Source organism: Papio anubis, chromosome 17, assembly GCF_008728515.1.
Source record: "Papio anubis isolate 15944 chromosome 17, Panubis1.0, whole genome shotgun sequence".
Taxonomy (NCBI): domain Eukaryota; kingdom Metazoa; phylum Chordata; class Mammalia; order Primates; family Cercopithecidae; genus Papio; species Papio anubis.
In genome coordinates this window covers 28397916-28415485 of record NC_044992.1, presented here as the reverse complement: position 1 = coordinate 28415485, position 17570 = coordinate 28397916, and the positions used below count along the sequence as shown (strand labels likewise).

At 40.8% G+C, this 17570-nt stretch overlaps 1 protein-coding gene across 6 annotated transcripts in view; it reads right to left on the bottom strand.

Moving 5' to 3' along the window:
- Positions 1–742: 742 nt before the first annotated feature.
- The window catches only part of AP2B1 (adaptor related protein complex 2 subunit beta 1), a 137865-nt gene continuing 121037 nt past the window's right edge, over positions 743–17570 (bottom strand). For 3 of the 6 annotated variants that reach the window (XM_021928939.2, XM_021928938.2, XM_021928940.2), the window contains exons 19-22: positions 15716–15800; positions 14709–14795; positions 7707–7861; positions 750–1220 (exon numbers count right to left, since the gene is read on the bottom strand). In XM_021928939.2, coding sequence (XP_021784631.2) covers positions 1146–1220; positions 7707–7861; positions 14709–14795; positions 15716–15800 — 402 coding nt within the window. In that variant the 3' untranslated portion in view covers positions 750–1145. Of the gene's footprint in view, positions 1221–7706; positions 7862–10470; positions 10906–14708; positions 14796–15715; positions 15801–17570 lie in introns of those variants that run through there. The other 3 variants (XM_021928937.2, XM_021928941.2, XM_021928942.2) reach the window with 2 other exon arrangements.

Sequence of the window (17570 nt, the reverse complement as noted above, 5' to 3'; positions counted from 1 at the left end):
ATGGAATATGTGAAGAGCCAAAAAGTAGGCACAGAAAAGGCAGGAGAAGGCATTAGGGGAAAACGACAAGAGAGAGTCCTGTGGTGAAAACCACACTGACGGGGACTTAGGAGACTCAGTCTCGGCTCTGCTACTACACAGCTGACAGGCCTTGGCAGTGACCTTTGTGCCTTTTATCTTTCTCCTTTGTAGAAAAAGAGGGTTGGTAAGTTATTACTCTGTTTCAACTCTAAAAGTAGGATTTTAGATTTGAACTGGACCTGAGAAATGCAGGAGAGGGGGTGAGGGGACAGCATCTGGGTTCTTGTTCCCCATCTCTACTCAAATTCCTGAATTAGTGGGATTAGCAGGTTTGTTCAGGGGAAAGGAAAGGAGTAAGGTGTAACTTCTCTCAGCTTTGGTGCTGACAGGCTCTATAGTTTTTGCACCCTGAAACATCATTCAAGAAGATCACCGTTCCCAATTGCAGAGCAATCAAATGAGATTATGATATGGAATGGGGGAAACATGAAGGCTTGGCCAAGGAAAAGGAGTCTGGAGGGGAAAAAAAAAAAAAAGCAAACTGAAAATCCAAATGACCAGGGATAAGGCTATCACAGATAAGACAACCCCTCAAAAGCTAGGGCAGGTAACTGCATCTCTGCCTCCAGGACTGTGTGTTAATGACAGTCATTTCAATGCTTTCTACCGGTTGCACTACTCCCTTGGTTTCTCATATGTACAAAAGTATAAAACAATAAAGTGCAGTGTTTCAGTGACACTTTTCCTTGCTTTAATATTTGTTGTCTTTTTCTGCTTTTGAAATGAGCTCTCAATTACAAAATACCAAACTACACTCAAAAGAGGGTGTAGAAAAAGCCAGCCATTGGCACAGCATGGAGAAGCCCACAAGTAAGGACAGATAGCAGCAGCAGGTGGCAAGAGGTGGGAGGTGACTGAAGCAGTGGTTACAAATGTTCACAGGAAGCTAAAACTATCCAACAGGTTGTGCCCTAATGTTAGCACAGGTTAGACTAGTTACTACCTTGCCGGGTGGCCTCAGTGTGTTTGGGTTCAGATTCTACACAGCAATACAATTTCTTCCAGTTAAGAGTTCTTGGCTTGCACTGATCACAGCATGATTGAAAGGTACTGGACCAGTCTTGTTAGTTTTTCAAAATGCTGTCGTAGACCTGATAGATGTACTGAGAGACTTCAGGAGCTCTACACTTCAGTGACAGCTGTTAGGAGAAAAAGGAGATGGAAGATTAGCACAGAGGTTGGCATTAACTCTAAACGTATCCAAGCACTCAGTTCAAGAAAACTTTTGATACAGTGGGAGAGAAACTTCTATCACAGGAGTAGCCAAACAAAGAGATTATGTTAATAAGTACTGTGGGTTTTAGCATTTCAATTTAATCAATATCGAGTTGTGCTGTGCTTCTACCTCCATTCCATGTGGGTCTATAAGATTAGGAAATAATCCATACTAAAAACACCAAAGCCACTGACTGCAGAGGAACAGCTGCTCTAATGCTTTGCTAAGAGTTATAGAGATTATTATTAAATGAAAAGGGAAGGGCTAAAGCCCTTAACTTGTTGATGGTCATTTCAGCTGCCTTCCTCAGTTTCTCAGTCTGACAAGAGGATGGCTATATCTCAGTCCCAACTTCAGGAGGATGTACAATCAATCAAGTGAAATAAAACCATAAACTAGGTAGGTCCAAGGTATTAGTCCTTTCTGTATTATGAGAAGAGTATACACCCCTAAGAGGGAAGACAAGAACATGAAAAGACACTCACTTAGTGTAACCCAACCTTAATTCATGTCAACAGCTTAATCTTTTATTTTCTGCCTCTTTAGACAGGCAAATCAGACACCTCTGATACCCCTCTACCACCCCCTCTTCTTTTAGTCTAACGAATACCAAATTAAACATTAATATTAAAAAGATCTTAATGGTGAATATTGAGAATTTCACTTTGTGAGTCAGTAAGGACAAAATTTAAACCCAGATTTAGAATCCTAATTGTATTAGATTAGGCAGAATATTATTAACAATAACATAGGCATGCAAAATGCACTCTAGAACCAGCAAATTTAATAGCTATATATTTTATATTGCTGACATCATTCCTCTTGTTAATTAGGGCAGGTCAACAAAAATTTTCTTGAATTATGTAGCACCACGAGATTTTAGACTATTTTACCTCTTTATTCTCTTATTAGAGACTAAGGACAATTTAACATAGTGCAAAAGGTGAGACTATCTTTGAATAAAAGGTCAAGAAGATTTTGGTTAATCACGAATTTCCTAAAAACTAACAACCTAAAAAGTTAAAGTAAAATTTAAAATGCAAAAAAAAACCCCAAACCAAACAAAAGAACATCAGAAGATATTCTACTGATTTACAGCTTACAGTCTCCAAGGCATTCCCAAAACTGCTGCTTGGTATAAGTCAGGAAGACAATTCTGATAAATGTGAAAAAAAAAAAGCAACTAACTTAAGAACTAACTTTCTATATATAGAAAACAGCTCCCTACTTTGGTCCAAGTTGCATCTTTAGGCATTTCCTTGACTTTCAAACTCCCTATTGAAGGAATTCTTTTTTTGAGACAGGGTCTTGCTCTGCCACCCAGGCTTGAATGCAGTAGCATGATCTCAGTACACTGCAACCTCCACCTCCCGGGTTCAAGCGATTCTCCTGCCTGAGCCTCACGAGTAGCTGGGATTACAGACGCATGCCACCACACCTGGCAATTTTTTTTTTTTTTTTTTTGTATTTTTAGTAGAGACGGGGTTTTGCCATGTTGGCCAGGCTGGTCTCGAACTCTTGACCTCAGGTGATCCACCTGCCTTAGCCTCCCAAAGTGCTGGGACTATAGGCATGAGCCACTGTGCCCGGCCTGAAGCAATTCTTGTACCTCCTTCTCTACAGCCTTCTCTACTGCCAATGTTGTGGAAAATTCTAGTGGGAGAATATGTGGGTTCAGAAATGGAAGAGAAGAGGAATCTAAAAAGAGAAACAACAGCTTAAGAGAGTTAACTCCCAGACGAAAGAGAGGTAGTCCCCAAATACTCCCCCAAAATACTATCTTGTATTTTTCCACATCTTTGTAACAATACTTGAAGTTCCTCCAGCTGGAGGTTCATTTTTATGTTTACGACTAGTAAGGAAATGTTGCCTTCCTCAACAACGGCTCAAACTGCCAAGGCTGGCATTGGTGGGGAGTCATGGACTGACCAGACCCTAGGCCCTGGGCATTACAGCTGGTCTTTGGAGGATGGGGAATAAACTTCTGTCTCTGGACTCTTAATATCCACACCTCCCCACTCTGACCTCCATCCCAGCCTCTGACAAAGTGTCAAGTTTATTAAATACAGCTAGGACTCTGGGTCTCACTTTGTATGGCTCCTAGGGAGAAAGAGGCCTTCCCTGGGGCTTAACTTTCCAACTGCTAATTGCTTATGTGACATATCTTTAACATCAGCCACTCAGGAATCCAGTCCAAACTAGACACACCAAGGGCAGAAGAGTCACCAGTCCTGCTTAATTAAAGTTAAGGGGCTACGCATCCACTTTTGGCATATGGTATGGACCATACACTGCTTCACGTGGGACAAGTTATCTTTCAGGTGAGGCTTACTTACTTACAGAGATATAGCCTCACCCTTATAGGAACAGGATAAACCTATCTTGTTAACAAAATACAGTAAAAACTGGGGTTTGGGGAGAAGTGTTTTATTAACCCCTCTTAGGAGACTAAGGTACCATCAGTCTGTCATGCATTAGTGCTGGCTCAACCAGATTTCTTTTTTTTTTTGAGACGGAGTCTCCCTTGTTGCCAAGGCTGGAGTGCAGTGGTGCGATCTCGGCTCACTACAAGCTCCACCTCCCGGGTTCATGCCATTCTCCTGCCTCAGCTTCCCGAGTAGCTGGGACTACAGGCGCCCGCCACCACGCCCAGCTAATTTTTTGTATTTTTAGTAGAGATGGGGTTTCACCGTGTTAGCCAGAATGGTCTTGATCTCCTGACCTAGTGACCCGCCCGCTTCGGCCTCCCAAAGTGCTGGGATTACAGGCGTGAGCCACCGCGCCCGGCCTTCTTTCTTTCTTCTTAGCTCAGATCAGATTAATAGTGTAATAGGAACTTAGGGTGATGAAGGGAATGGATCAGAATGACTTTAGAGTCTGGGGTGCCACTTAGGGGAACAAATTAGACCTATTTGTCAAGTGCTATGATGGGAGATTTAGATGGTATTATGGGCAGAGAGAACCTAGTCACCAGATAGGATGAAGAATAGGAAAGGGAGCAAGGAAGTATAAACAAATTCACCATTTAAAAATATGGGGTTGGAGGGGGCCGGGTGCAGTGGCTCATGCCTGCAATCCCACCACTTTGGGAGGCCGAGATGGGAGGATTGCTCGAGGCCAGGAGTTTGAGACAGCCTGCACAACATAGCGAGATCCCATCTCTCTCTCTATATATAATACACACACACACACACACATATATATAAAAAATAAAAATATATGGGACAAAGGAAGGTGGGTGTGGCTAAACCATGAGGACAGAATCTATTTTTTTAAACTTTTATTTGCATTTATTCCATGCTGAATTTATTCCCAGGCTATACATTTGTGTTTTCTTCAATTTCTTCTGGGATATCTTTTTCTTCCCTGCAAGCCTCTCTTCTGGTTTAGGAACAATTTACTCTTTTTCAGTAAGGATTATTTCAACATGTGGCAGGGGAGTTTATGGTGGGTTAATGTGACATGAGCTCTGTAAGTTCAGCAACATATCCTGGGGCTTTGTTCACCTGGACATGCTCAATGACCAGAGAATCTGCATCTAAACCCTTAGGGTCAGTATTACTCTTTGCCTTTTTAAGCGTGTACAGCCCAAATGTAGCACTCTTTTTGGGCTACCTATCATCCTGTGCCCAGCCCCTCTGTTTGGCTTAGGCACACCTACCAACTCCATTATAATAATATGGAATGACACACATTGCTTCTATAAAGTGACATCTTTCAAGTACTTGGTGGCTATTTGGATATGCATACATTTGATGGCCTGGGCACTTCCACGGGTGTTCTTAAAGTAAACATGAAGATTTGAATCTCTTGCTTTGTATGATTTTAGAGGTTTTCTAGGCCAACTGAACAGAAATCATCTCAGGCCACTTACAGGAAGAGCTCACTGTATAATTTCTTTTAAAAAATATTTTTTAATAAAAATGGGGTCCCACTATGTTGACCAGGTTGGTCTTGAACTCCTGTCCTCAAGCGATCCTCCCATTACAGCCTTCCAAAGTGTTGGCATTACAGGCATGAGCCACCACACCCAGTCACTGTATAATTTCTCACAACTGCATATGACTTTACAATTACCTCAAAACTTTTGTTTAAAGGAGAAAATATTCTTCAAAGGGTGAATGGAGAAACTGTGGTACATGGATATAGTGAACTATTACTTGGTCATAAAAAAGAACAAGCTATGGATAAATGTAACAACTAGGAAGAATGTTATGAGTATTATGTGTGCAAAAAACAATCTTAACAGGTTACATGCTACATGTGTAATTTATACAACATTCTAAAAATGACACAATTATAGTAATGGAGAAAGGCTGCCAGGGGTTAGGGCTGGGGTGAGAGTCTGACCATAAAGGTATTTTTTTTTGTGTGTGGTGACAGAACAAGTCTGTGTCTGGACTCTGGCAGCAGTTATCAAATTGATACATGTAATAAGAGTTCATAGTACCATACACTACCAATTTCCCACCCCCAAAAGTAATGTAAAAACTGGTGAAATGAGAATAATGTCTATAGTTAATTATTATATTGTAATAATATCTATTTCCTAGTTTTGAAAATGTAGTATAGGTGTGTAAGATGTTATTATTAATGGGGAAAACTGGTAAAAGAGATGTAGAAACTCTCCTGTTCCATTTAAAAAATTTGTTAAATCTTTAATTATTTCAAAATTAAACATTTTTTTAAATTTTAACAAACTATCTTTAGGACAGTGATACTAAGCAGCTCTTCTCAAAATCAAGAATATGGTGTTAAGAAGAGTGTCAAGAAACACCTGAATTCTAAACAAAACTCACCTACCAACAAATTACATGATCTTCAACTAGTCACTAATCATTCTTAGCCATGGTTTACTTATCTGCAACCTGGGAGTAATCATGCTTCTTTAACCTAGCTGAGATGGAAGATTATATATAATAAAATAATGGACAGTAAGCAAAAAGAAAAAAAGGAAAAAAAACCACACACACACACACACACACACCCATATACAAACTTTTGGCAAATTTTTAGAGAGTAAATGGAGTTATTCTCCCCTCAACCCTTTTTTTCTTCCAACTGAGACAAGGTCTCACTATGTTACCCAGGCTGGTCTTGAACTCATGGGCTCAGGTGATCCTCCTGCCTCAGTCTCTCCAGTAGCTGGGATTACAGGCATGTGCTAACTTGGTTTTATAGTAAAACTTGTCCCGCCAGAAACAGCACAGAGGGGTTTTCCTTTCTTGGGAAACTCAAAATAAATGACAGCGTATGTTACTCTTCAAAAACAGATGAGACTGGTGGGGGGTTGGGGAGAGGAGCACACATTTTATGAGGGAAGCCTAAAGTTTTTCAGCTCATAAGTGCTTGGGCAAAAGTCTAACCTGATATGCCTCAGGAGCAAGCGTGCACACATACATACACACACACACACACACACACACAGACAACCCGCACTACTCCGACTTACTTCAAGGAAGGGAACTAGTGGGAAAAACACCAAGAATGTTCAGTTCTGGATGGTACTATTCCTTTGATATATGCTAGTGAAAACAGACCTAGCTGTCAAAATTAAGGAACGGGTCACAGACTTTTCTCAGCTAAATGACTAAAAGGCTCCCTTAAGCTACTGACTATTCAGCTTCCTCAGAATTAAATAGCTCCCTCTAAAACCCTCAAACACAATAGAGGAATAAGATATTTCTCCCATCCCAAGGGTTTTTTCTTTACTTTTCAAAATGCAGATGACAAGCAGCATCCTATTGGGAAATTGCATTTTACAATAGCAAACAAATGCCTAGTGCTTGGGTATCAATCTTTGCTGTTTAACAAAGCAACTGCTTCTGCCTTATTATTGCCACAATTTTTACTTTAGTTCAGTGTGATACTGAAGGAAGTTTCCCAAACTAAAGTCCCCCTATGCGCTTCCAAAGGTGTGTTCCATTTTGCCTTACCTTTAATAACAAGTATTTCAGGTCATACAATGCTGCTGAAAAAAGTTCATGTGTTAATGACTCTGATAGCCTTAGGTCATGAACTCCAACAGCAAGAAAGGTCTTCTTGACAATAACTATGTAAACAATCCTCTCGGCAGCTTGTTATAGTACCACATGCACAGATACACTAGATTCATATTAACTGATATTGAGGATGAAGATGCCAAGTTTTGTGAGCAGCTCTGTATACACCAGAGGGGAGGGATGGATTTGAGGCACTTGCCAGAGGTACCATCCCTGTTGGATGGGGCAGACACTGCAGAGAGGAGGTCTTCCATTGAGGCAAATGGAAGCTTCTTCACTGACTACTTATTTTGTATATCTCGGGTTTGAAGCACCTCCTCCAGGTCTTTCTAGGGTACTAAGTAAAAATGAAAGGGCTGTCACCTCCCTCTTCTAATCCATCTTACCCATTCTGAGAAAGGCCTTACCGTATAATTGGGGTTTCCTGGCTGGATACGTAGCTCAGCCAAAATCCAAATGCCATTAGTGAGCTTCAGGGATTGGTACAGCATGTCCTGCCCTTCCACATTCCTCTTGGCAATAGTATAAACATTGTTGTTTTGCAACTTGCTGGAAACAGTGTCTAGAAATACAGATTCAAAATCCAACACCTTCAGTTAAAATCTCAAACAAATGTATACTCTATTCTCACATCCTTATGAGCCACGTGTGTTCAGTTCCCTGACAAGTACTGTCACAGGGACATGTGTACATTTCAGAAGCCATTCTCCCACACAACAGCAAAAAGTGAAGAACAGGTTCATGAATTGTCTGCCTATCAGATTCCAGGACTGAACACAGAATAAGGTACACCTATGGATTAGTGTGAGTTACCTTTGGAGATTATGAAATTGGTGGGCCTAAGGAGTTGGCAATCTCAAATTAGGTGCTAGACAGGTAAAGAAGGCTCTGAAGAGGACAAAGACAGAAATGAGTGTGTGGGTAAGCCATAGTGACTGTCATGTTGGTATTTGTTTCTGGATGCTGGCTCCAGATCAACGGGGACACACAGACTGATGACCACATCCACAGCGCTACTTCCCAAGTCACTACTACTTCATTGTGAGCCACTCGGGCCTCAACTGCCAGGATCTGGAAGGGCCCAGAGCTGCAGAATTCAACTGCAAATCAAATTTATTAACCTAGATGTTTAAGATTTTTTTTTTTTCCTCAAAGCAGGCAAAAATGATTTCTTAAGCCTTTAGGGAATACTATGCCTTGAAAATAATAACAGAACAAACTGTCTCAACCACAGATTTTGAGAAAGACTGAAGCTGTGCAAAGGTGACTGCTGCTAGATCCTAAGATCCCAGCTGCTGCTGCTGGTCATGACAGAAGTTTTCATAGTCACCAACTCAGGGTAAGAATGGGTTGGTGTTTTGGCTCTTCCTCATGACTATAGCCTCAAAAAGACATAACATTCCAGAATTAAAGGTTATTTCTCTCTTTATGAGATGTTGCTGTTATCAGAGAAACTTTAAGAATAGAGATGACAAGCACTGCTTCTTTGTTGACTGTTTATTATATTCATTTCTGAAGACAGCATTCAAATTACTCATGCCTACTTCAAGAACTAAATGCTCCCCACATAAAAATCTGTCATATTCTATTGTGCACTCTGGGAAAAGGTTGCCATGATGGATGGTCTTTCTACCCTTCTGAACAGTAAGCTCTCTGAACAAAGGGATCCTGCAGTTTTTCATCACTGTGTTTCCCACGTTATCTGCGATACAACAGGTACCTCTCATCACTATCTGCTCTGATAGGTGTTGGAGATGCCAATATTTACATAATACCATAGACATAGATGTGAACTACTTTTGCAGGTAGCTCTCACCCTGGTGTCTTTCTCCCACATTCAAACCACTGACAGCTCGGGAGAGGAGGCACTAAGACTCCTTTCATGAGACGTTTTTAACACACTTAGTTATTACTTAGCTTTTCCTCTTTTATTTCCAAGGTTTTCATTAACACCAAGCAGAGTAGTCAAGAAATGGCTCTATTTGAGGAGTCAAAAAATGTATCTCAGGGTACTTACATGCAATATTGCTGGAAGAAGGGGCCTTAATATGCCCTTTTAATCATCTAGTGGGGGATGAGGCAGTTCTGGCTGCCATCCTGGTTCCCACAATGAAGGGCTCTTGCAGCTTTGACTGGGTTGCTAGGCAACATCATCAGCTAGGGTTTGGCTAATGCCTTTTGACACGATTGTCTTGAACACAGAGGGGCTTGCTTTAAGTTGTAAAAATCATTCCTAACTTTCCAGGCCTTTGCTCATTTCCCAGGAAACCCAAACACACACAAAGTAGGAGCCTTTGTTGAACAGCCACCTTGCTGCACAGGCACAAATACATTCTAGCGTATATATGTGGCAAGGGCCAGACTCCTACAGAAATAATTATGAAATAATCTCAATTATTTCACCACCTAAGAGATGACAGGCTAAGAAACTCTCTCTCACTCACTCACTCTCACTCTTCTAGAATTAGAAAACATGGCAAACAGCCAGGAAGAATAAGCAAGTTGAACTGATGTAACTTTAATACATTTGGAAGCATTCTGGCCAGCAACCTAGCTCTGTTCCTAATGAATGACTGCACTGTGATTTTTATCGGAAGGCTAGAGGGTTCCATAACATTAGTATGTGTGATTTGATTTTTATATATTTTAGGTATTAGGTTTCAGTTTGAAGATTTACAGATTGCAGAATGATCAGATTTTGCTAAATGTATGATTAAGAATGGCAAGGGAAGCCAGATATAAGGAGGCTTCCTGGTCAGACAGGGATATAATTCTTGACAAGATATTACAGTTTTTAATTTTTTAAAACACATTTTGAACTTCTGGGAAACATGACGGAATCTTATAGTTGTGAGACTTTGAGAATGAGCATGTAATGTAATGTTGTTTCAGTGTGTGCTTAAGATATCATCTTAGGCATAAGACACTGAGATTTATCCCAAAGCACAGAATAAAAAAAGATGGTCAAATAGAGTTACACTTCATTCAAGATATGATTTCTTTTCTTTTTCCTTCCTTGCTTTCTCTCTCTCTCGACAGGGTCTTTCTTTGATGCCCAGACTGGAGTGCAGTGGCATGATCACGGCTCACTGCAGTCTCGACCTCCCAGGCTCACATCATCCTCCTGCCTCAGGCTCCCAAAGTGTGGGATTACAGGTGTGAGCCACTCAGCCCAGCCAAGATAAGATTTCTTATGGTTCTTTTGTATCCTTCCATAAATTTGGCATTTTGAATCTGGGGTCTGAACTCTTAGAAGGTATGGATGTGATCTTCCTTCCTTTATCTTTCTACTTTAGTTAAGGTCACACATCCTCTGACAGCAATAAGGGTGAAGGAGGTACTCATATTAGAGAGTGGGAATGGGGGAATTTACATCTGTGGACCTGCTGTGGTATTTATTAGCAAGTTCAAAACCACTATGATTGCTGAAAAGAGTGCTTTTTACCATTTAAGCAACCAAATTATAGTTAGGTGCTAGCTGGAAGTGTTTCCATTTTTGAAATATTCCAAAGGATGGGGAAAGCCACAACAAAACAATGAAACAGAATTCACCCTTACCTAGCCCCCAGGCTGGAACAAATACTGGTCTCTCATTACAGTACCTAACTAATGAAAATAGATACATTAAGTCTCTGAGCTTTTCTTAATATTATAAACACTTAATTTAAAAAACAGATTTGTAGAACTGTTTGTTACAAAGATTCCTTTCCAGATATGGCTGGAGAGGCAACTACTTCTTGTGCACTTAAGACAGTAGTCCCAGATACCTATTAACCCCAAATGTAGCTGTAATGGTAAGATGTAAAACAGATTCATAGAGATCTCCCAACATCCACAGAAATGAGCAGTGCTAGAAAGGAGAGAGTTCTGTCAGCAGCTTTCTGATCTAACATTTTCTAGTACTTAAACAATTAGTGGTATCATAAGCACTCCCATCATATACTTTTCTCTTAAGATCTGATTAATTATTAAGACTTGGGAAGACGGTCCGTTTCTTTATTCTCTAGAAAGACATGAAAGAGCAAAGTAAAGCTCAGTGCTAAGTTGGTAAGTCCTTTAAGCCTGTGACTTCCTGTAGCCCTCAGAGTGTTAGTTCCATCTGTCAAATGTCTATGCTAGCACAGAAAAGCTATTTAAAGTGTTGGTGCTATTGTGATTAGGGCAGATCAGCTGGAAAGGATGGTATTTTTAGCTCTCAGCTAGACCCAGGGTGTTAAATCAGAAGGCACTAAACCCGAAAATGTTCACGTTAATAGAGCCCTTGAGACTGGAAGGAAATCTAAAGGCCAGGGCACTCCAGACCTGGGGGTGGACTCAAAGGAAGAGCTGGAAAGGATTAGTTGCAGGAAGTGGTCTTGCAAGACTAGCTGTGATTTAGTGTGGGAAAATGATGGACTCCTGGAGAAAATGAAATGGCTGTTTTCCCGTTTCATGTGCGGCATGGCCACAGAGCAATGTATCACTGGAATCTGATTCACTGGTATTTGCAGCACCTACAGCATGGAGCGACTGGCGTGAGGCCATGACAGAATTGATCAAAACTGAATTTGCTCTGAGAAACAACATCAAAGGGCACAGCCCCACTAGGAGAAATGCCAGACACTTCCTCTTTGATAAGATCACAAAAACATGCTGAGGTGCAATAAGAGTTCAAAACTCCAGTCTAAAAGCAGGAGGATTTTTTCATTCTGTTACTTTGACACACCAAAGTCCTCAGTCACCCAAACTTCTATTTTCTTTTTTGAACAACCATGTCCCTTTCATACTGAACATGTCTGAAACCAAACCTGCTTTCCAATCACTCTGGTTTATCTTTGCTCTCTCTCAGAGAGTGTTTTCCAGATCATGTTCAAGGAACACTGGTGGTCCACATGATGTTACTAATAAGCATTTTGTGATTTTAAATTCCAAGGCCAAATAAGTTCAGTTAACACACTGAGTTAAATAGGTTTCTTCAATATAGCACTTCTCAGAACTTTTAGTCTGCTAACGTGCAATGGCAATTTCTAGGTGAAGCCTAGCATATGCTGTATATTTCAACTTTCATTGATAACAAAACCCTTTTTCTTTTCTTTTCTTTTTTTGAGATGGAGTCTCGCTCTGTTGCCCAAGCTGGAGTGCAGTGGCACAATCTCGGCTCACTGCAACCTCCGCCTCCTGGATTCAAGCCAATTCTCCTGCCTCAGCCTCCCAAGTAGCTGGGACTACAGGCGCCCACCACCACACCTGGCTAATTTTTTGTATTTTTAGTAGAGATGGGGTTTCACTGTGTTAGCCAGGATGGTCTCGATCTCCTGAGCTCGTGATCCGCCGGCCTCGGCCTCCCAAAGTGTTGGGATTACAGGTGTGAGCCACCACGCCCAGCCCAAAACCCTTTTCCTTAAGGGAAAAGTGTTCTGAGGAACATACTATTTGAAATGTTGCCATTGAACCAAGTCCCACAAAGGTGAATATAACCAGGGGCCTGGTCTCTTCCTAGCTGGGTACAGAGGCGGCTCCTCTAACAGGATCCACCAGTGAGCCTCAAAGTGAGGGACAGATGACACTGTCATCTTCTTCAAATATGGCACAAAATGAAAAAAATCAATTATTGAATTAACTTGAAACAATTATTATGATGGAAATTACAGAAGACCATGCTTCAAACACCTCTCCAAGAGCTCCAGAGGCATGAAACAATTATTATCAGAGGCAAACATCTGCCTGAAGTTTCTATATGCAAAGATGCCTGTCTGAATGTCTTTTGAGGGTTCCAGGAGGGCTTCAGTCTCCTGAATGTCTCAGAGAGGGCCTATAGGAGCATCAAGTTTAAAAGGTATCACAGGAAGAAGCTGATCACTACGATGTTGGGTTTCAAAAGGCCTAAAAGATTCATCTGAACACGGAAGATGAATATTACATAGAGCCATAAAAAACTAAAATTAAAAACAAAAAGCTGGGCTGGGTGCAGTGGCTCACGCCTGTAATCCCAGCACTTTGGGAGGCCAAGGCAGGTGGATCACGAGGTCAGGAGATCAAGATCATCCTGGCTAACAGGGTGAAACCCCGTCTCCACTAAAAAAAAAAAAAAAACAAAAAAAATTAGCTGGGCGTGGTGGCGGGCGCCTGTAGTCCCAGCTACTCCAGAGGCTGAGGCAGGAGAATGGCGTGAACCCAGGAGGTGGAGATTGCAGTGAGCCGAGAGTGTGCCACTGCATTCCAGCCTGGGCGACAGAGCGACGCTCCGTCTCGGGGGCGGGAGGAGGTGGGGGAATCTGGAATGAGAAGGCATTATTATTATTATTATTATTATTATTATTATTTGCTTTCTGTAGTGCCGTGTTGCCTCCTTCCCCCAGCGCTATGCTCCAGCTGCAATGGGAGGACGGCAGTGTGCTGCAAATCCCTTATGAGAACCACCAATGTATGCAGGAGTAAATGAGGGGTAAATGAGGAAAGAGGAGGTACCGACCAAGCACCAAGGCTCACTTTCATTCAAACTCACAAAGCCTAGTACTAACCTCAAAAGAGAGAGAAAGAAAAAGCTCTAAAGAGAAAGAGAGCAACAGTGAAACAAAGGCAGGACTCTGAATAACTTAGGGCTCCTTTCATTCCTGAGAAATCCTTGAGAGAAACACAGCCCAAGGGACTAATAGCTGCTATTGTTTCTCTTCTTGGGATACCCCTTTCAAGTTCCTTTACAGTAATAAAGTTAACTACGAAAGAGTACAGAGCTTTTTAATGGTGATTAAAGAGGTTAGTATCATCATATGAAAGCTGGCACAGGGCAGTGTAGTAAAAGGTTACCAACTAGGCTTTTTTTTTCTTTTAGAGAGACAGGGTCTCACTATGTTGTCCAGGCTGGTCTTGAACTGGACTCAAGAGATCCTTCCGTCTTGGCCTCCCAAAGTGCTGGGATTACTGGTATGAAACACCATGCTTGGCCCAACAAGGCTTTCACTAACTATGATACATTATTTAATTATAAACACAGGGTTCTAAGTACAGAATCTCAGAAAGAAAGTTAACCTTCCTCCAATACCAAAAATTGATATAAAAGAAGAAATGGTCCTTTCAATTACTAGGGGAGTGCATGTTCTCAAATGCCACTTCAGTTTTTGATTATTAGGATGTTTAAGTAACAGAACTAACACATCTTTAGTGAAGAACACATCTTTAGATGGGTCGATTCTAGCTTGTTTCTTAAATCTGTTAGCTTGTAAGTAATCTAGTACCTACATCAAAACATACCTACATCAAATATACCTTTTTAAACAGAGGTTTCCAAAGTAATGTATCTACCATATACACCCACTAGAAACATAGTAGATACAGGGGAGGATAAAAGGGTAGGCAAAAGAAAGATTAAAATTTCAAATATCTAATTTGATTTACTAAGATGAAAATGAAATTTAGAGTATATTACTCACCAGCATTTAAATGACATTCTTTAATCTGAAATTGAAGTTCATTTTCATTGGGAATATCCTTCCATGTTGCAAGGAAGACCTGGCGCTCTGTATGGGGAAGCAGAGGGGAAGGATGGATGTGCATAATCTGTCAGTATTCTGATTTTTGATGCCTTGCATCATATTTTCCTTTGTCATGCTGGCCCTTGCAATATAGCTAGCAGCAGGCTAGGACTGGAGCCAATGCTGAGTTCTGCAAAAGTGCTATACTTCAGATCAATTAATCCCTCATCAACAACACTAGGACACATTGGAAAAGAGTCTACATCTAGGGTTTCATTTTGGCTCGTTTTCCTATTTTGGTGACTTATGACCTTTCTGAGCCTTAATTTCTTTATCTATAATTACATCTGTCCTGCCTACTCCAAGAGCTATTGTGAGAATCAAATCAATTAAGTGCCAACATAGTTTAATATGCACCAATATAAGCCAGTTTTATTAGATTGTGGTTCATAAATAAGGGAAGAGAGAAATGTCAATAGGCACGTCGGGAGTTCTGATGGTTTATTACAAATTACTGAATTCTTAGCTTGAGGCAGTATGAACTTAGTACAGAGTAAAGTGCTAAATTTACATGTATTATCTCATGAAATAATTATAAAAATTATTTGCACTGCAAATTTGGAAATGGAAGTTCCAAAAAGTATACCACTTTGACCAGTCACATAGCAAATAAACGGCAGAGCTGAGACTCGAATCCATATTTACCTGGTCCCCAAACCTCTTACTCTGTATCCTGGGGTGACTGGATTATTCAGATATTGGGCAGTGTGATTTAGAGACCAATGGCAGAGCAAGAACGATTGTGACACAGAAGAATAAATAATAAACAATTATTAAGAGCTTTAGAATATCCTTACTCAATTTTTTAACCTCAAAATAACTAAAAACTTCTGGGGCTATGCTTTGACTGACATGCAGAGGAAGGGCAAAGGTATATTCAGCAGGATAGGCAGGAACGTACTTACCCATTTTGCCATCTTCTACAAAAAGCACATTGAGTGGGATGAGGCAGCTGAAGTAGAAGACATCGATATTGTTTTTCACAGCCACCTGCCAGGAAAGCAACAAGGTAAAATGAGGACATCGCAGGGAGCCAGGTAGGAGGAAAAGAACAGCGTTGTGTCTAGAAATATGCATCCCTATTTCCTTTCTCTTTCGGTCAGTGCAGGTCTCCCCAAATCAAGACAAACTGGCCCATATAATGCAAAGTACACCCTTATTTACTCCATTGTCATAGAACTGTGACAACCTGCAACTCTACCTCCTTCTAGAAGGCCTGTCTTCAAGGCACAACTTGTATACCAGGAATAATCAAGTCTGTGATTTTTTTTCTCTATGATTAATAGAAGCTGCTACCACTTACTAAGTTACCTATTAATGATATTATTTCTAATTCACATTACAATGATCTCAAACAAAGTAGATATCATTCCTCTCTCATTTCACAGATAACGAAACTGAGGTTTAGAAAGACTAACATCCAGAGTCACGTATGTGGTACACAGAATTAGGATTCAAACAGAAATTTGATGCTAAACCTTGATTTTTATTTCTCCCCACAATAACTAGTGCCATACTACCTCTTATTTTTTATTTTTTAAAATATCAGTTTTAAAGTTGTTTCTTTTGTAAAACCTTATTTCCCAGGTCTTATGGTTGGAAAAAGCTTGTTGGGCTCAACATTGGTAAACCTGATGACTATAAGAACAAAAAACCTCTAAGCAAGCAAATAAATGAATTTTCTTCTCATAATACAAACTTCTTGACTATGATTCTACCATAGCCTACTTAATTCAGAGCATGCTGTTTTTTAAAAAAGCTACAGGAAGTACTTTTATTGAGGGCAACGCTGATTGGTATATACATTCAGGAACAGGCAGATTGCAAAGCAGCAGATTATAAGGCCCTTATACTGTAAGAGGGAGTAGGAGGAGACTTGCTCTAAGTCACCACGTCCTACTGTTTTCTGTCACTAATGACTTTCCTAGCTATGCTCTTAGCGCTGTAGGAAAACATTTATCTGAGCAAGTTCTATGATCAGTAACTATACCTGTTTCTCTCTCATTTTGCTCTAAAAACAAAGTTAAAAAGTGCTTGTCTAGTACACTATTCTCACTCTCTGCCTTTCATGGCAAATGTCTACACTTCAACAGCATACTGACCTCTTAAAACTGTGGCTATGAGATCCAAATAGCCTCTTTCTCAAGTACTTCCAGTCCTTCTACATTTAGTATCAACTTACCTTCCTTACTTTAAATGGTGCCTGTATTCCCTTCTCCATAATATGTGTGTTCTCTCTCCCAGAAGTGTCCATCCAACTATTTTCCTTGCTTTTAACCTGTCAACTAACAAGGCTAGGAGTTTGTGACCTATATATAACATGGCCTGATGCCCAAAATGCTGAGACAGGATTCTCAAAAAGCTTGAATCTGGTGAATTTAAGCAGAGTAATGTCAGGAAAGAGGAACTAAAGGTATTCTTTAGGATGTACTAGAGCATGGGTGGGTGTGGTGGTTCAGGCCTGTAATTCCAGCACTTTGGGAGGCTGAGGCAGGCGGACCTCAAGTCAGGAGTTCCATATCAGCCTGGCCAACATGGAGAAACCCTGTCTCTACCAAAAATACAAAAATTAGCTGGGCGTGGAGGCGCGCAGTTGTAGTCCCAGCTACTTAGGAGGCCGAGGCGGGAGAATAGCTTGAACTTGGGAGGTGGAGGCTGCAGTGAGCTGAGATAGCGCCACTGCACTCCAGCCTGGGTGACAAAGCAAGACTGTCAAAAAAAAAAAAAAAAAAAAAAAGGAAGGCCGGGTGTGGTGGCTCA